At 46.0% G+C, this 19,014-nt stretch overlaps 2 protein-coding genes across 11 annotated transcripts in view; one reads left to right on the top strand and one right to left on the bottom strand.

The window, feature by feature from the left end:
• Positions 1–19,014, bottom strand: part of BCL2L1 (BCL2 like 1) — a 198,433-nt gene that overhangs the window by 19,762 nt on the left and 159,657 nt on the right. The gene's annotated exons all lie outside the window — the stretch shown is intronic.
• Positions 411–15,749, top strand: TPX2 (TPX2 microtubule nucleation factor). 10 transcript variants are annotated; one of them, XM_055814272.1, is made up of 20 exons: positions 524–669; positions 1,346–2,780; positions 6,117–6,265; positions 6,534–6,656; positions 6,847–6,967; positions 7,512–7,643; positions 8,139–8,189; positions 8,319–8,441; positions 8,868–9,001; positions 9,292–9,446; positions 9,877–10,048; positions 10,200–10,338; positions 10,883–11,099; positions 11,322–11,417; positions 11,755–11,826; positions 12,892–13,068; positions 13,212–13,358; positions 13,899–14,010; positions 14,690–14,877; positions 15,344–15,749. In XM_055814272.1, exons 3-20 carry the CDS (start codon positions 6,154–6,156, stop codon positions 15,452–15,454), a joined length of 2,382 nt encoding a protein of 793 aa, XP_055670247.1. In that variant the 5' UTR covers positions 524–669; positions 1,346–2,780; positions 6,117–6,153; the 3' UTR covers positions 15,455–15,749. The 10 variants fall into 10 exon arrangements, with proteins under 10 accessions (XP_027645995.1, XP_055670247.1, XP_027645994.1 ...); XM_027790194.2 differs by lacking the exons at positions 524–669; positions 1,346–2,780 and adding an exon at positions 411–517; XM_027790193.2 differs by lacking the exon at positions 1,346–2,780.

The raw sequence follows: 19,014 nt of genomic DNA, 5'->3' as shown, positions 1-19,014 counted from the left end.
GCCGCAATCTAGAGCTCCAGCGACCACCCGAGGTACAGCCGCGGTACCAGGGCCCGGCTGCGGCGGGCTCCTGCCCGGGCGGCTGCTGCCACCGCGGCCGAGGCCGCCTGGGCCCGGCTGCGTGCAGGCAGCGGCCCCCCGCCGCCCCGTCCCGCTTGGGGAACCCGCCTGCTGGCAGCTGGTAGGCCGCTCCAAACAACACTCAAAGCGCCGCCTCGTCTGACTGGCTGCGCGCGTTCCTCGCTGTACGTTATGGGAGTTGTAGTTTGCTTCCCGCCTCCTAAGTGTGCCGGGTGCGCTCGAGCACTACGTTTCCCGTCAGCCCTTGCGGCCAACAAGCCGTGAGGGGTGAGGTTGCCTTATCCGGGTCTTCTGACCTCCTGGCGGTTCGTCCAATCGGCACGCACTGAGGGCGTGGCCGGGGCGTTTGATTGGTCGGTTTGTACCCATGACCGCGGTTTGAAATCCGTTAACGGTGGCAGGCGGAGGCGCCGCGTAGAGCGGCCGCGGCGCTGAGGTGAGTGGGTGGGGGTTACCCTTGCTGCGAGGTGGTTCTTGGCTTCGCCCCTTCCCTGGAAGACGCCGTTACCGGACGCTGGGCCGCAGCCCTTCCCTGGGTTCCCGTCGGGTCTCCCTGGATGTGGGGGCCGCGGGCCTGCTCCGAGCCAGGTATCGGTAACGCGGCCTCAGCCTCTCGCAGCACCATGGGGCCGAGGGCGCGACTGGGAAACGGTGGAAAGTGGATGGGGGCGCTTAGCCCGTGCGCGGAGCCGGTTTTGCCGCCGTCCGCCGCGATGACGGGAGGGCAGGGTGGCGCTCGGAGCCCCGTGCGCGGGCCTGAATCCCGAGGGCTGGTTGCAGCCCCCGCGGGAGCCGGAGCCTGGGGCTGGCCTCAGGGCGGGGGCCTGGTGGCGGGGGGAGCCGCCGCGGCGAAGGGCTCCTGATGCCCAAGCGGCACAGAGTAATTGCTCGGGGATGAATTTTGTCTTCAAACAGAAAATGTATTTATTTCGTGCAACGCTGGGGGGCTAGCCGCTGTGCACCGGGCAGACTAGCTGCGAAGTTTTCAATGAAAAGTCAGGTAACCTATACAGTTTAAGTGAGAGGTTACAACATCTTTATGTACACATTCATTTGATTTCGACATCTAATAATCATATTCATAATCAATGGGGTTTAGGGGGAGCTTGAGGCAGAGTCCTAGAATCATCTCTTGGGGGGATTTTTTGGTGGTCGTTCCATTCTTAGGCCTCAGTCTTGGGGGTCGCTCAATCTTCCTTCTTTGAACTTCTGACCTTTCTTTGTTCAACGATCTCCTGACTCATGGTCTCCTCATCTCCTTCAGGTTCCCAGTGTGTCGGCGTCTGTCTTACCTCAACACAAACGGAGCATCACCCAGAGCATTGTACCATATTCATCCTGACTAATCTTTTTAAGACCTTGCTCTGTTTCACTCCCTCTCTTGAGATAGGTTCATAATACTGAAATAAGCCTTATGATGGGGTAGCTGCCTCATGAGTAAAATAAACTTGCATGTTCAGATGCCAGTCTTCAAACAATCACAACATCTGACAATGAAATTGCATATTTCACAATGAAATACAACCCAGAGTGCTGTGCCAATGCCAGTGCTATGCTGTGTCCTTAACTGTTCATTCACATGCACTGCTCAAAACCTGGAGAAGTATGCATCTTAATTTTGGAGCTCAGAAAAACTATGTTACTACTTATCAAACCAAATCCTGCTTCCTGGGAAAAGGAGGGAAGAAAACCAGGCAAAACCTGGCCTAAGTAACAGTAAATGCATTGTTAGCTATTTTTATACAGTGCTTTTTTTAAACTAGAGGCGCTTCAACTTAATCTAGCAATAAGTTGAGGTTAGACTGGCTAAAAATAATTTACTTTTCCTTGAGCAGCTATTCTCAGAATGTCCTGTCTTCTAAAACTTGTGAGATCTGCAGAGAATGTCAGGGCTGTTTATTTTGGGCTGTTGGAAGGGAGGTGGGTCTGGGCTGTTAGCAGAGCAAAGGCTGCTTGGGAGGAAAGCTGCTGCTTCAGCACCTTGCTCCTTTTGCTGTAGGTTAATGATGGCAGATCAAGGCGGTCTGCAGTGTGCTCTGTGCACACCTATTGCCTGCCCAAAGGCTTTGTCTCCCATTTTCAGTATTATATGATAGAACAGCAGTGTTGCCTCTATCCCGTGTCTGGGATGATAAATTCAGCGTTGATTCTGTGCTGCGGAAAAGTACACTTGAGCGTTGAGTGAGGAGCACCAGAGAGGAAGGAGAAGCTGTAGATCCATAATTTAAAGTGTTTGCTTAACCTTGCTCAGGGAAGAGCAAGGATGACTTCTGGTGGTTGCTGGCATTGTGCTCAAGTAGTTCAGGTGGAGGCTTTGTGGTGGGATAGCTTCCTATGAGGTGGTGGTGACAGGACTGTGCCTATAGAAAGGCAGCTTCCAGCCCTTTGTAATGATCAGATTTATCTATTAACCCCTGAAAAGCATCTAGGAACTTTGTCTGGATTTATTGTCTCTATAAAAACAACAGAAAGCTTTGGGTTGTAGGACAACAAAGAAGCTGCCAGACTGAATTAAATGAGTTGCCTGGTTAGTGCAGTGTCCTGTGTTTAAATGGCAGCTGGTGTTGAATGCCCAGCAGAAGGCACCGGAATTACTGCAGCACATTGCCATGCAGCTCTCCTGGCCTTGGGGAAGCTTCTCTTGCTTATTCCTAATTGTCCATCTTTGGTTTTGAGGCATACAGATCAACTGGCTTCAGGTATGTGCTGATGCAACTTGGAATATCTTTTTTATGTATCTGGTACTATTTTTTTCCATGTTCTGATCCTGTTGGGATTTGGAGGAAATAGCATCTGTAGCTTATGAAGCTCCAGTGGTGTATTGTGATAGTGTCACCTCAAGTTGGGCAGGGGCTTATCTAAATTACATTGCAAGTGGGCAAGAAAGAACAGATCTTCTCTGCACCCTCTTCCCGCCTGTTTCCTTGCTGCTTTCCTAAACCCAGACTCCTCCAGCCTCTCTCCTTCTGACCTCTAATTTCTCATCTTGGAATGGTGCTTTCTCTCTCTGACACAAAGCCCTGTACTGCTGGGAGGGACCTTTTGTCCCACGCAGTGGGTGCTGTCACTGTATTGCCTGACGACTGTCAGCCTGGGTTTGCTGGTCTAAAAATAAGAGGCTCTTTTGGTTAGGTCATAAGTGTGAAGTGCATCCTTATGATGCACTTGGTGCCGAGTTTCACTTACTGCAGCTAGGGCAGTACTGCATAGGTCTTGTTGGAGTTACTCCTCCCCAGCCTTGTCTGGCCTAAATGTTTTTGGCAAGAAATTAACTACTACATTGAGAAAAAGACCCTGAGCACATCTGTGATGGAATTGTGTCAGCATTTTAAAGCTAATTTGGATTAGAGCGAGGTGTGAAGTTATTCCCAAATACCTATTGCACTTGCTGTTGGATCAGTCTTATTCTGGGATAGGAATGCTCGTTCCAATTTAACTTAATCCTTTCTCAAAGCTAATGAATCTAAAGCAGGCCAAGGCACTCTTCTGGAACGTGCCACAGTGTAGTTATTCAGAAGAAACCTGATGTCAGAGAAACCTGCCGTGTATTCCTCTTTGTGGGTTTGGCTGTGCTGCTCCATGCAGAAACTGTATGGGGCTGTGGCTGTGTGAGGCATGCTTAGGTCAGTGAGAGGAGCAGATCTAGAAAGAGAATTAAGGTTTTAGTTGGGCAGTAACTTTTACCAAAGGAATTTGGTCTGTTTTTGAAAGCAAGAGAGCCAAATTCTCTGCCTTCCATGTGAAAGCAGAGCCTGCAGAACAGGGATGAGGGTTCCTGGCTGGCTTGCTGAGAAGCTCTGTGAACACTAGTGTTGACATAGAAGGTGGTGGATGTTGGGGAGAGCAGAGCTACCCTTTAAATCCATGCTGTAGTTATATAGGATTACAGTGTGCTTGTAACCATGATCTGGTAAATGTACACACTGCCCGCTAGTTATGCAGCATCCTTATTAATGAGAAGAAAATTCTGCACCTCGCTTCTGGTGGAAGAGTGCTACGGTGGAGAGAAAGAATTTTGCTTCCTGTCTTTAAAGAAAAGATTGAGGTAATAGTGGTCCTACTGTCAAAATCACAATTGGGTGTTTTAAAACACCTCAGGGTAGTGGGCAGCAGCCCTTGGGCTGTGCTTGGCTGAGCCTTTCAGTTGCAGAAGCATCGCAGCGGACGTATCATAGTGATAAATCGCCATCATGTTCCTCACTGACTGAAGCTCAGGCCCAAGCAGAGTCGATGGGTAGAGGAGCGAGATGCCTTTTAGCAAACTGCTGCTTCACAGTAAATCCTGTCCTGCGCAGGACTGATGATACGTAGGGATTTGAAAAGCGGATGCTGTGAGTTCATCTGACTGAAATGGACACTCTGCAGCTCAGTCATGATGACACTTACCTCCCCACTGGCTCTTTCAAGAAACTTGGAGTATGAAACTGTGGCATTGACAGGCTCCCTTTCTTCTCGTGACTATTTGCTTCTGTCTGGCATGGAGGGAGGGGAGAGAGAAGAGGTTGGTGGTGAGGGTGCTGATGCTATGAAAAAATATGGACTTCACACAGTAAAAAGCTGCAGCAGCGTAGCAGTGGACACAAGCAGCTGTGAAACATGATGCCAGGAGCTCCAACTCGGTGGACTGCCTGGGGAGGGTGAGGGGGGAATGCAGATGACGCATTTGATTTTTAAAAAAGTGGATAGTGTTGACAGAAACCCTATCTTGATTAAAGGCGCTAGGAAAGCATTTGATTCCAGCCGTGTCTTGAGCTCAGTTACAGTTAGTTTTGGCTCCAGTTCTTCTGTGTGCCTTCTTTGGGTCCTATCTTGACATCTTCACAGTCCTGTAGCTGAAGTTTCTGTAATGACATTCTTCCCCTTAACTATTGCAATTCTGTGCTGGGGAGCTGAAGGCTTCTCAGTGCAGCCATCTTCAGGAAGGAGGGCTGGTGACTGTAAACAGCAGTGGTACCTCCTAAATGCTGTTTTGATTTAATCTTGAACATTTTCTTATTTATGGAGCGTACCATCTGGCTTGAATGATGTGTGGTCTGCCAAGACAGATGGTTTAGGTCTGAAACTTTGTGGATTAAGAATATACTGATTTAGAGTTGGTTGGACTCATAAAAGCAAAGTTCAGGTGATTTCCTTAGGGAGTGTTTTGTAACACATCCTTAAGGGCTTTGCCTTGCAGCTGTGCGAGGCATCATAAAAACTTGAAAACACCTTTGCAAAAGGTTTTGCTACAGTTTAAGGGTTTATCTTTGTTGTTGGCTTTATTCCTGTTCCCTTGAGTTTAGTATCACCTGTTGACACAGGGACTCCTCCTGCTGTCAGTGCTCCACTAAATACCTTCAGGGACTGTTCTTGATGAAGTCACAGTGCTTGGTTTGTTTATAGTCTGGCCAGCCTCAGGGTAGTGCTGTGGATGCTGTCCTGATGCTGTCCTTCTTCCTACTTTCTGCCCAGTAACAATATGCTACAGAACTTCTTCCTGCTTTGAAAATCCATTTATTCTATAGAAGAGCCATTTGTGTCATTAGTTCTTGTTTGTAGCCCTTCAGAGGGAGAAAGGCTGTGCTTTGTGGTGCTCTGGAGTCAACCCATCATCAGGTTCTTGCTTCAAAATCTGTTTTGTGGGAAGGCTAAGAACTCTTCTTTGCTGCACGTGGTGAGGGAGGGAAGGGCAAACCAGCTGCTCTCAGGAAAAACCTTTGTACTTCCTTTTAAAAAAAAAATCACAATTCTAGCACCTGCAGGTACAAAGAAAACCTTCAAAACTTGATCTTTGCAGGTTCAAAACTATCAAAATGTCAGCAGTGGTAAAATCCCTTTAGCTTTGCCAATCAGCAGTAGAATAACCAACTGCATTGCTTGTGGGGTGTTTTGTCTAAAGGCTGTGAATTACAAGCGAGGAAAATGTACCAAAAGCTGTACTGGTGTCTGTCTTTAGAAACTACACAGGGGAAGAGAGGTGGAGCATGATATAGCTGACACCTGTGTTGGGGTTTGGCATAACAAGTGACCAATGCTTGTTGTCTAAATATCTGTAGCAGTGCAAGCGGTGAACTCGTGGGGAATGGTGTGAAGATGTCTCGTGCAGAATCTAGATATTCCTTTGATGTCCCAAACCCTTGCATCAACTTTGCAACTCTGAATGATGATGATGATGATGAGGCACACAAAGCAGATGCCTGGTTTGGTAAGCTGCTTCCAACTCCTTGATTTGTTTTCTCTTTGGATGAGTGCTTGGCGTGATCCTTGTTTTGGGCCTGGCTTCTGTGCCTGTTGATTAGTCTTATTAACCACATTGTTCATCGTGCGTGGGGTTGTGTTTTTTTGGTTTTGTGTTTAAATTTTGATTGTAATCTGTAACTTGGCAGAGGACTTTGTTAACATAATGATACTCTGAGGTATTGTTAAAAATTCCTAACGTAGTATGTACAGTGAAAGTCTCTCTTTCCTCACAGACCAAAAAGCCAATGCAGAAAACATCCCTCCTGCAGAATATGTGGCACAGGCCTCACAGAACAGCACTGCTTTTTCAAAGCCTGATATTATTCAGTCTTCTGTCACACGACAAGGAATAATGAGTAAGCTGGCATGGTGTGGGGGGAGGGAGAGAATAAATTTTACCTACTTTTCATTGGCAAAATGCAAAGCCTCTGGCTTTTGTTGGACCATCTTCATATGTTGTTGTCTCGCAAGGCCACGTGTGGTTTTGCTTTAGCATTCTTCTACATGTGTGTATATATATGAGTTGCCATTTGTCACTGTTCATAGGTGAGAGCCATGCTGAAGAGGACAATGAAGCAGAAAGTGTGCAAGCCAGTGCAGTTCCTCCGAATATCGTTGGATCCCTGACGAGCTGGAGAGCTGCTGCTCCTGCAAAGGCCTCTCAGAGGTGAAATACTTGTGTTCAGTTTGCATGAAGATCGATGACGGTGTAACTAAGCAGGTCCTTGCTCTCAGGATCTGCAGTTCTAGCTGTTCTTGGGTCATCCTATGGGTCTGAAGTTCTCTAGCGCAGAGATAGTGTACTGGGGCAGCTGATCTGCTCGAAAAGCTGGAGGGACAATCTCTAGGGGTGGAAATATACTGCAGCGTCTCACTTGTCAAATGAGACTCAGTAGCACTAGGAGCTTCTGGAATGCGAGGACATCTGAAACTGAGGTGGCTTATAAAGTTTCTTTGTTTATATCTGCCTCAGTTGGGCAGAACTCGTTCTTGATATTAAAGCAAGGGGCTCTGTGTGCTCATATACCAAAGAATATTAAGTTTATGGATTGTTAAATAATTCATTCTGCATTTGGATTCTTGTGTTAAACACAATTTGCATAGGGGAGTATGTTCGAGTTAGGTGATGCACTGGTATAAGAAGTGTTTTACAGATTGTGTGTCGTCTTGGACCTAGGGAAAGCTAACTTCCATTTTCTGTTCTACTGTAGAGCGGGTAGAAGACAGGCTACAAAGCAGAGAAAAGCACAGCAACATAAAGGGCTGGATGGAATCGAAGTGACAAGAAATGCTGATACCCAAGTTAACAAGGAAGAGGTTCCACCCCTGAAAAAAATGAGAGTGTATGTCATGAAAGCCCTTCTGTTTGGGGCTGGGAAGGCGGTACAACTGTTTCTTTGGAAAGGATTTCCACATGGCTGCGAGGGTTTTCACTGGAAGGTTAGGGTACGGGGAGGTGACTGATGCCTGATTCCTGATAGTGGTTTCATAAATAGGAAGAAATGGCTGTAAGACCTGAAGGAAACACTGTTTGGAGATAAGAGATGTGAATGAAACAAGCTTGGGTTTCTTAAGCTTCTTCGTACTTGATGTCTGTCAGCTAGCTTTAAATTTGGCATAGCTTGTCTGTCAGGAAGTATAAGCTATGAAAGAGTCGCAGCTAAAATATTTCTCAAATTAGTTTAACCACTAAGATACCCTATGGTGATAAGCTTGAAGTCAGGAAATTGGAGTGCAATCTCTCAAATGCTGCTGTACCTAGATGAGCTACAGCACATCTACCTCCTCAAGAAAAGCTTAAGTTCTGCAAACTCAGTCATTTGTCTTCCCTTCTACAGCCTTAGAGTACCAGGGCAAACTAGTCGATCTGTACCTGGGCCTGTGATGAGGTAAGGCTGGTCTGGTGTACCTTAGAATTCACCAGGTGTTGGGATGTTATGCGTGGTGGTGAGAGCTGCAGGTGATCTTTCATTTAGAGCACAGTTAATTGAGCAGCTTGCCATAACTTGTTACCTTAGTTGTAGCAGCAGAGAGAAGCTGACAGAAGTATCTGCAAAGAGAGCGCCCCTGCAGGGTCCTGCCCGCTCCCCAGGGAAAGGGAAAAGCAAACTGACCATGCCCTCCACGCCAACAGTGCTAAAGTACGTAGCTTTCTTGTGACTTGTCTGTGCTAATCACAGCTGATTTAGGTGACAGCCCTGGCTAGAGTGTTTTCAGCTTCAAGTTAGCATGCGGTGGTATCGCATTTAGTAAACACTGGATCAAGGCAACAATATTGGGATGAAATGTACTTCACCAGCTGAACCTATGCAAAGGAAAGCTTTTGCTTTTAATTTGAAACAAAAGTTGTTCTTGCTAATAGACAAAGCATGCATACAGCAAATAGGTATGCAGAATACCAGTTAGCTGCAGGCTTTCTTGAGCCAACAAAATCTAAAGAGTATACTTTTTATAAAGAGTGATGCTCCTGCAATGAATTTGGAGATAACTGTGTTCCTTGCACTGACATCGTGCTAATAACCAGTGAAGCAGGAAGGCATGTCTCAGTCTCTAACGTGCTTCTGCAGGAGGACCAATCTTTCTGGCAAGCTGAAGAGCACAGAGGAACAGGAGCTGGAAAAGATGCAGCAGTTGCAGAAGGAGGTTATGGAGCTGCGGAAGAAGAACGAGGAGTCTCTGAAAGCAGCTATTGCTGGAGCAGGTGGGCTCTAGCTGAATTGCAAATTGAAGCTGTACTGGGCTAAGCTGGAGAGTGCTGTGCAAAAAAACTTTAAAAACAAATATTCCAGATTTTGTAACAAGTATTAAGATTGGGTGGCTTTTAATGTAGAACAGCCCCTAAACTGCCTGGAAGCAGGTTTGTATGGTTTTGTCATGTTTTGAAAAGTTATAGATGAATTCTCTAAAAATTATTCAAGTTATTAGAAGTTAAGTGCTTTTTTTCCCCCCACTCCAAAAGGCTTCCAGACCTCTCATGTTCTTTGTCTTTAGGACAACTTGTGAAGAGAACTGCTGGTCAAGTAACAAAGCCAATAGACTTCCACTTCTGCACAGAGAATAGAATTAAACATGTAGAAAGCCAGCCTGGGAACGAGTACAAGGAACTGGATTTTGCAGCAGTACTGAGAAAGCATCCTCCTTCTCCGGTGAGAACCAGAGTGTTGCCAGCAGTCAGCTGACTGATTCTTGACATCACCTTCTTTCTGCTTTTTGCAACACACACGCTGCTGGTAACCCACAAAGGGTTACCGTAGGAGAGGCGAGCGTTGTACAGATGTAACTTCACTCACTGCATGTCTGCATTGCTGCAGCACTCCAAAGGCCCCTTTTGGAAAAAGGGGCCCTTTAGTGACTGGAAGATCTGACATTATACTTATGCTTTAATCTTCCATTTCTTACAGTTTGCCAATGTGACTAGCTTGTGCATGTTCAGACAATTAAGACTGATGTGTAATGTTAAGTGTTGCTGCCTTTGAGATAAAGGGAAGGAGAAAATACTGTGAAATGGGGAAGGGAAATATTATCAAAACATCCTGTATTAAATGGCCATAATGACTGTAGTTTTTTTGTCTTCAGGTGCAAATGCCGAAGGGACCCACTGTCCCCAAACCTTTCAATCTGTCCCAGGGAAACAAAAGAAAACTTGAAGAAACCACATCAGAATATGTGTCCCTTGCTGAGCAGGTGGAAGCATTCCAAAAACGCACGCCCTCTCGTTACCATTTGAGGAGCAGGAAATCTGATGAAGGTGAGCGGTCCTGGCAACATCCAGCCAGGAGGCTGTCCACAGAGGTTGTGGAAGAGCAAGAAAGATGCTTTGACTACTGTACTAAGCAAACAGCCTGTGTCTGTTGAAGGCCTTGCCATTAACTGCTAGCCTTTGTGACTTGAATTTATAGGCCCAGTTCCAGCAAAGTTGGTGAAGCCTCGGCTTACAAAGCCCAAAACGCCAGTGCTTCGGACGAAGCAGCGCTTCAGACCTATCACCTGCAAAACTACAGCAGAGTTAGAAGCAGAGGAAATTGAGAAAATTAAACAGTAAGTAAAGGTTTACTCTAGTCCTCCAAGTGAGAATTGTATTGCACTGGAAGTATCTTTCAGATGCCAAAATATCACTTCTCAGGAATACCCTTTTTGCATAAAAGAATGAGTATTGTAAAAACATTGAAAATCTATTTAGCTTGAACATAATCCTATGGCTCTGTAGGGGTGTAAAATGTAGCTTCTTCATTTTGAAGAAAGTGCTGTTAGGAGAGCAGAGCTGATCCTGGGTTGAGTACAGTTTACAATTAGTTAAGCAAACCTGGTATAGTGTATTGCAGTACAGCCTGCAGTACAACTTGCAATACACTTCAAAACTCTCCTGTATACAAAGTTTTGGATTTCCAAGAAAGCAATCCATAAGGTTTCCTTCTTGCTTTTCAGAAGCAAAGGAGGAGTTGCTAACTAGAGGTGCACGCTATGTAATGTTTTTCTTGTGGCACAGCTGCTTCTGTACCTGACTTGCTTTTTTACACAGTGAGAGAAGCTGTACCTTGCCATGTACCATATATTGCTGACTATCTCCGCCTTTTCTGTGTAGGTACAAATTCAAAGCACAAGAACTCAATCCCAAAATCTTTGAGGGTGGACCACTCCTGCCCAAGAAACCTTCTGTGAAGGACCTCACACAACCCATTGGCTTTGAGTTAGAAACTGAAAAAAGGATTCAGGAGCGTGACAGTAAGAAGCAGCAGGAGGAAGAGCACTTTGAATTCCATTCCAGGCCATGTCCAACAAAAATCCTGGAGGATGTTGTGGTAAGAAGTTTAGTAATACCCAGACCTGGGAATTAGGACTGAGGTGGCAATTAGCTTCAAAATATCTGTAGCTATGTTGTATTATGTATTTAATAATCTTCAGTAAACACTGTCATTAGGAAGAACTGCAATGAGTAGGTACTGTGCTATGTCAGGTTGTTTCTCTAGCGCTTTTTCTTGGCACGTAGGCCTGAGTAACTCCTTACTGGCTTTTCTGAACAGGGTGTTCCAGAGAAGAAGGTGCTTCCTATTACAGTTCCCAAGTCTCCAGTCTTCACCTTAAAAAGCAGAACCCAAACATCTAGCAGAGATGAAAAGGTAACTGTTGTGAATAGGCCGTAGTCAAGCCTTCTGGTCTCACTGTGGTGACTGCCTTGGCCAGCCTGCAGTACCTCTGCCAGCTGGGTGTGGTGGCCTGGTTTGGTTAGCTCCTTCCCTCCTGTTAGGCAGTTCCTCTGTAGTGGATTGACCTTGGCTGGGCACCAGGTGCCCACCAAGCTGCTCTCACTCCCTTCCTCAGCAGAACAGCAGGGGAGAGAATAAGATGGAAAAAAACCCTTGTGGGTCAAGTTAAAGGCAGTTTAGTGAGGCAATAGCAAAAGTCATGCATGCAGAAGCAAAGGAAAACAAAAGATTATTCTCTACTTCCCATCAGCAGGAGATGTTCAGCCACTTCCTAAGAAGCAGGCCTTCAGTATGTGTAGCAGTTGCTCTGGAAGACAAACAAGTAAATAACTAATGCTCCCCCTTCCTCCTCAGTTCTCTTAGCTTTTATATCTAAGCAGATATCATATGGTATGGAATAGCCCATTGGGTCAGCTGTCCTGGCTATGTCCCCTCCCAAGATCTTGCCCACCCCCAGCCTACTGGTGACAGGGGGGAAGGTTGGAGAGACAGCCTTGATGCTGTGCCAGCACTGGTCAGCAGTAACAGAAACACTGGTGGTGTGATCCCTACCTTTCTAGCTGCCAATACAAGCACAGTGCTCTGAGGGTGCTGTGGGGCTCAGCGAGAGCCCATACATCCTCCCATGGTAGTCTTCCTCTGTGCTGTTCCCCTCTAGCAATCTGGTTGCTGCTATTCGTTTTTACAGAAACTGAATTCTCATGCAAAATGAAGTCAGTCAAGTTAAACATGAGGGCAATGACTAGGGTTTCTGAGGTGTTGCTACTATGCATGAGGAAAGTAAACTGCTTAGATTTCTAAAGGACGTCGCCCTTCTCTATTCTGTTATTGAGAAGGGCAGATACTGCACATGACCCTTCTCCTCACAGTCATTCTAGATCAGGGGTCCTCAAACTTTTTAAACAGGGGGCCGGCGTGCGGATTAAGTGGCAGGAACTCATCTGCAGCTGCTTGGTTTCCCCCCCAATCCCCGGTGGGGCAAGGGGCGAGGGGGTTCTTTAAATACTGGGGGCCGGATTGAGGACCCGGGGGGGGCTGTATCTGGCCCGTGGGCCGTAGCTTGAGGACCCCTGCTCTAGATCCCTGGAGGTGGGGAGCAGGATTCAGAATGCATTGTGTCCTTTCTTCTTTCTCTCTTCCCTCTAATGAAGAGGACCTTAAAGAATTAGACTAATTTGGATGAGTACTAGAACTGGTAGTAGCTTGGGAAGAGGAAGAACATGCCTGTAAATTGGTACTTATAGGATTACTAATTCTAGCCGTGTCCAGAGTATTTGCTTGATGCTGTTGTGACCCTCATGAAAGGAACCCCAGTATTCATGGCTTGTTGTCACCTTTCTGCAAAAATCTGGTGCTGTGTCAGATCCTAATGCTAATATCCCTTTAGGAAAAAGAGGTGGTTCCGGTGATCAGAGCTAACCCTATGCGACATTATGGAGTGCCCTTCAAACCTAAAATGCCAGAGCAGAGGCACGTGGAAGTTTGCCCTTTTTCTTTTGATGCCCGTGACAAAGAGCGGCAGATACAAAAAGAGAAAAAAATAGAAGAGTTGCAGAAGGAAGAGGTAAGAACTAAAAGCTAACTTGGATTCCACTCCTTAAGTAAAAAGTGTGTGGCAGGACGTGCCTCCTGCTGTTGGCTATTAAACTTCCAAAGCTTTGCCCTTTTGAGGAAAAGGGGAGAAATATCTTGTGTTGTTTCTTTCAGGTGCCAAAGTTCAAAGCATTACCTCTACCTTACTTTGACCATGTTCAGCTGCCAGAAAAGAAGGTCAAAAACCCAACTCAGCCAGAGCCATTCAATCTGCAGGTTGATGAACGGGGAGCTGCCAAGCTGCAGATCTGGAAACAGCAGGTGAGATGAAAAGGATAATGGGTGTGGCCAGACTTAAAGCAGCTTGTTAGTTGAGTTGTAATAGACTTCAGAAAGTGTCCTACTTGACTTGAACCAGGATCTGAGTTTGAGCAATGAATTATTCTGTCCTTTGCATGAGGCTTGTGCTATGGGTTAAGGCTTTTTTCTCCCTTTTATGGTAAGTGATGGGATTTACCACCACTGCATGAACAGCCATAGGGTATTTTTTGAGCAGTAACTATGTGCAGCTGGATCCCTTTTCTGACCACCTCTGTGCTTGGGGGTTTATTGACACATAAATAATATACTGCTTTTCTTATGCAAATGCTGCAGTGGTCATCTGAAACTTTCAGGCTGTTTTTTGGGAAAAGTAACTGACAGGCAACAAGTGTCAACTTTTTGGCTTCAATGTAGTTTTCTGTGCAAATGATTTGATCGAAGTCAACCTGGCTCTTCCAGTGCTGGGAGTGCTGATGTCTGGGTGGGGGCAGATGGTCTTTTTAATATACCTGGCACTTGATGGGCTCTTTTCTGTTGCAGCTTGAAGAAGACTTGAAAAGGCAGAAAGAGGCAGCATGTTTTAAAGCTCGGCCTAACACAGTGGTGTACCAGGAGCCTTTTGTGCCTAAAAGGGGAAATAAGCCGTTATCAGGTACAGTTACAAGTACTTGCCACGCAGGCTTGGCTGATAACTCAAAACTGATGCAATGATGTTTAGACTGGCTGTTGCCTCTTCTTTTTTTTTTATCAGCGCAGCCAATAGCGCATTGCATTTAATCAACTAATTCACTGACAGCTTGTGTCCGCAGGGACTGGGGGAGTTTCCTGTCCATTGCCCCCCTGTCCTGCACTAACATGGCAGCTGTATTTAACAGCTATGCTACAATTGGCAGATGATTGATGTGTGCAAGTTTGGGTTAAGGGTAAATAGTATGCAAGGGGCTCCCTGCAGAGACAGCTGGCATTTCTGCAGCAGCTGTCAGTCTTTTCCTCCCGTTTCTAATGAGATGAAGGCATCTACAGCTTAGGATAGACAAAGCTTCATAGCGTATAGAACCTGCCAAAAACTTCTCTGTACTAACAGTTTTGTGCTTGCTTCCTCCTATGAAAAGGAGTGTCACAGACATTACACCTGTGACAGGGTAATGTCTGCACTAACACTACTCACGTTTGGGTGTAAGGCTTTATCTTTTCCCGAAGCCTGGAGTTATCTACTAACTACCCTTGCAAGGTGAAGCGTGCCAGGGGGAGGCTTCCATTTGATACTAGTACTGCTCTGCTTTACCTGACTGTCTTTGCACCGATTTTATTTCCTCTGTCTCTGAACTTAGAGAGCCTTTCTGGTTCTGTAGTTCCTGAAAGCTTTGAGCTGGCGACAGAAAAGAGAGCTAAAGAGCGGCAAGAATTTGAAAAACGATTGGCAGATAGAGAAGCCATACGGGAGAGGTGTCAAGAGAGGCTCAGGCAGGAGGAAGAAGAGCGTGAAAAGGAAGAAGTTGCCAAGCTAAGACAAGAAATGGTAAGAGAGCTATTTCTGAACAGGGGCTGTAAAGTAACCCAAAGGGATGTGTGAATATACTAAATGGGCTAATGTCAGTATTGAGCTGCATTGAGACTGTCTTTTCAAGTTTCCCTGTTGCAAACTGACTCCTTATTAACTTTATAACTGGTCTTTAAAAAACAAATAAAAAAAATCCACACAACCAAAACCCAATCTAACAAAAAAGGCAGCTCTACTGAAATGACTTTTTTTTTTTGAGTTGTACACATGTAGTCATTGGGGCATAATGCTCTTTGTAAAATCTGTGATCCCAAAGTGTGCTGTGCATGTTCCTGGTGGCTCACTCCAGTGCCCTAGGCCGCATGGCAGTCCTGTAGACAGACACCCACCTTTGTCCCACTGACAGCTCACCTGAAAGTTTCAGCTTCATCATAGCTGCAACCATTTGCTTCATGTTGTCCTTGTTTTTCTTTTTTTTTTCCAGGTTCACAAGGCAAATCCAATACGCAAATACCGCAACGTAGAAGTGAAGCCCAGTGATCAGCCGCTGACTACACCAAAGTCTCCCAACTTTTCTGATAGATTCCGATGCTGACGTGCATCCATGTGATAGCAGGATGGAGCTCCCATCCTTCTCTACTGCCTTGACAGGCAGAGAGTGAACAGTTGTTACTACCTGACTCCTCAGTCTCAATTGTTACACTTGGTTCGATTATTGTTATGTTGAGTAGTTTAACTCCACCTGAGGCAGGTGACTGAGGCACAGTGTACAGGCAGTACCGAACAGCATTGCTTCACATCTAGACCTCTTGTTTTCTAAAGACCGAACCAGGTTTTTGGTATTGTATACAAATATTGTGTACCTGAACTAATAAAAATTCCTAATCTAATCGCTTTTCTGCAGAAGAGTTTTCAGTAAAGGGATCTTAGTGAACATACAGGGATGTGTGCATCTGGAAAGAGCTACCTTGTCTTTGTGCATATTAGTATTGGTTTCAAGTGTCTGTTTCTTAGGCCTTTAGCCCATATTAAGCTTGAATCATGTTAAATACATGAGGCTTCTGCGAGCCAGCATATTGCAGGTCTGGCCTTTCTTCTTGGTGTTTAGATGAGTGCTAACATGAATCTTGCCCACACTTTAAAGTAGTTCTCTGTATGTTAGAGCATTAAACCTTCTGCTGTTTTTATAGCTGAAGCCATTCTATTTGGGGAACCACTTCACTGGCAAATGACTTGCTGTAAGCTGCCTCCCTGGCTCCTGCCAGCGCAGTTCTTTTGGATAAGGACTCATCGTCATCTAGCCAGTCTAGTGCAGCTAGCAGGGCTAAATATAGATGGAGTGCTCTAATGTGCTGGAAGACAAAACTTCCAGCATGGCAAAGAGGTGATCAAATTTAGATTAAAATTTACTAAGAATGATTTCTTGCCTTAGCATTGTGATATGATTTGTTGCCTTGTAAGTCTGTGTTTGAGGCCTTTCCTTGGACTTGGCTTAACAAGGATAACTCCAAAAGGCTGTGTGAGGGCAAGAAGGGGTGAGGGGTACAACTACATCCATACGATACCCTCAGACACCACTGCTGCCTGCTGACATGGCTGTTGCTGTTACCTGTTCTGCTCACACAGGTGATCATGTTGTGCTGTTTCCTGAGCCAAAAAGGGACCTGTTAAAAAAAAAAAAAAAAAAAAAGAGGGTGGTATGGCCGGTGACTGGAGGTGTGCTTGAAGCCATTGGCAGAAAGAAAGAGCAAGCTCTCTAGTTCAGGTTTGGAAATGTGTAAAGCTCTTTGGGCTGGCTTGAGCTGTAATGGCATTGAGGCTTTGCCTTTCCTGTGTTTATGCGTCTTTTACCTTTATTGCTTGCTGGAACCCATGTGAGCTGGGCTGCTTACTGCTGTTGTGCTGTTTTGAACAGAGGAAAGCACATGAAACTTAACATATCCCATTTGGGCAAACTGTTTCTTATTTGGGGATTATGGCAAACGTTTGCTTTCACTTCCTCTGATTTGCAGAAGTGTTCTTAAGAGTGTGTGGCTTTTTATTCAGATCTGGAGAAGAGAGGGAGTTCAAACTTGTTAGGTGTCAGACTCCAGCAAAGGGGTGTGTTAAGTGGTACTGTCTCATTATCTTTGGCAAAGTGTATCAAGTGATTGCTGCTCCTAATCTGAGAGAAACAAGAGGCAGAAAGTCCTCAGAGCTGAATTCAAAGACCAACATTTATTATACCTGAGGATGATGGTTCTGCAGGAATTCTCCTAAAAAGTGCAATGCTCAAGGATATCATTGCAGAACAGTTGCAGCCAGCGGTCAGCAAGTGTTTTGCATGGCCGTACTGAACTTCAGCACTTCAAAGAGCACCAACCTCAGACTTTTACTCTGCTTGGGCCAAAAGAAAAGAAAAGTCGCCCCTGCTGAAAAATAAGGATGAAAAAGAAAAAGGTATTGTGCAGTTAATAACTGAGGAACTGGAGAACCAAGGGGGTTTGACGAAGCATGTTGGTACTAAAAGATGAATGACCCCGTGACAGCCTGGCCTCTTCAAAAGGGTGAGCTAAGAGACTTTGCTGAAGCTTCAGCTTTTGCTTCTTTTATCTCGAGGATTTTTACACGGCTGTGGCAGCACTGGGCCTGAAGGTTGACCCAGTCACACAGGGTGCCTTCAGCTGCATTTTGCTGATTTTGCACCTTCAGCTCAACAACGTGGGGCTAATGGGGTGGGGGGACTGTCCGCAGCAACAGCCTGGCCAAGAAAGCTGCTTGTCCCAGGTGCAGCCCTGTGACAGCCTTGCTGGTGTGCAGCTTACAGGAACGACTGGAGCAAGAGGGATGTGTAAGCATCCTCTTCTTGAAATCGAAGGTCTGTGTGGATCTGCAGATTTTGCCTTGGTCTGCCTTGATCTTATTTCTGTCACAGTGGAGCTGTTCTGTATGAGCTGCCCAACAGGGACATTGCAGGACCTCAAATGTGCAGTCAAGGAAACTTCTGCTGCAGCCTCGAGTGCCAGCTCCTCTGGAGTAAGTGGTGTGTGTACAGCAGGAGGGGCAAATACTGATGGTGAGTCAGAGGAAAGCCTGAATAATGATGAGCTGCCGAAGAATGTAAAGGCAAGCGAGATAACAAGGCTGCTGAGCTGGAGCAGATATGGATCCCTGAAAGGATGGATTTCCGTGATGGCCCTACATGGCCTCTGCTTCATACCTGAAGAAGAGTTTGTATGCCTGGCAGCTTGTCAGTTTTTTCCCAGTGGTATCATTGGGTCTAATAAAAGATATTACTTCTTCCTGCAAACACGGCCTCTTATATTCCTGATACACTGCAAACTTGGTGAAAGCAAGCCTCCAGCTGCCATGCCCTGCGGGGTACCGGGTGTCTGGCAGAGCTCTCCGGAGGGGATTCTCACAGGCTGGCGGGTGGCAGGGGTTCCTGCCCTCTTAATCAGGAGGAAACTGGTGATATGCTGGAAACACTGCTCTAATGTAGAAGATGTGTAAAAGATGGGTATGCTGGAGGAGCAGAGTGCCTGTGAGAATGGCGTCTGGGTAAGGCTTAGACAGGGAAATGGCAGCAGGTGCCTTTCCCAGTCCCAGTAGAGTGTAAGTGGGAGAATAAAGTTATAGGACTGGAGCCAGAGACCGGGATTTAACCAAGTGCCATTTCAGCATGTGTCTCTGGAGTCAGGGGCAGTTGACAAACTGATGTTAAAATCTATATTCTTTCTGTGTGGATTTTGTGAAAACATTCTTGTATTGAAGAACTCAAACCTCATCACCTCTGTGAGTGTGTCTTGAGCTAGTGGGGCTGGGAGGAGGAGGGGTAATCAAGGAAAGCTGGAACTGGGTCCAAAATCTTCCTTTGAAGCATCTCTAGTTGAGTTGTTTCCAAAGTAATTTGTTGAGCTCAGACTAGAGCTGGAACTAAAAGGCAGACAATGTTTTCCTGGATGGTTCTGTTGAAGGGTACTGAGAATTGCAAGTTCTTACTAGCTGGTGAATGAGATTGACAAAAAGGCTTGAGGATGCTCTCAAAACCACAGCTTTGCCTCTTGCTTGCCTCTGCTGAGATACCTGGTTGGCTGCCAGTGTGGCCTGGCATGAAGCTACCTGTGTGTGCGCAGGTCCTGGTGCTTCAGACCAGTGTGGGATGCTCGCTGGTGT

The sequence above is a fragment of the Falco peregrinus genome, chromosome 9, assembly GCF_023634155.1.
Source record: "Falco peregrinus isolate bFalPer1 chromosome 9, bFalPer1.pri, whole genome shotgun sequence".
Lineage (NCBI taxonomy): Eukaryota > Metazoa > Chordata > Aves > Falconiformes > Falconidae > Falco > Falco peregrinus.
Note: the sequence above shows the minus strand (reverse complement) of the source record. Positions and strands in the feature narration are given on the sequence as shown.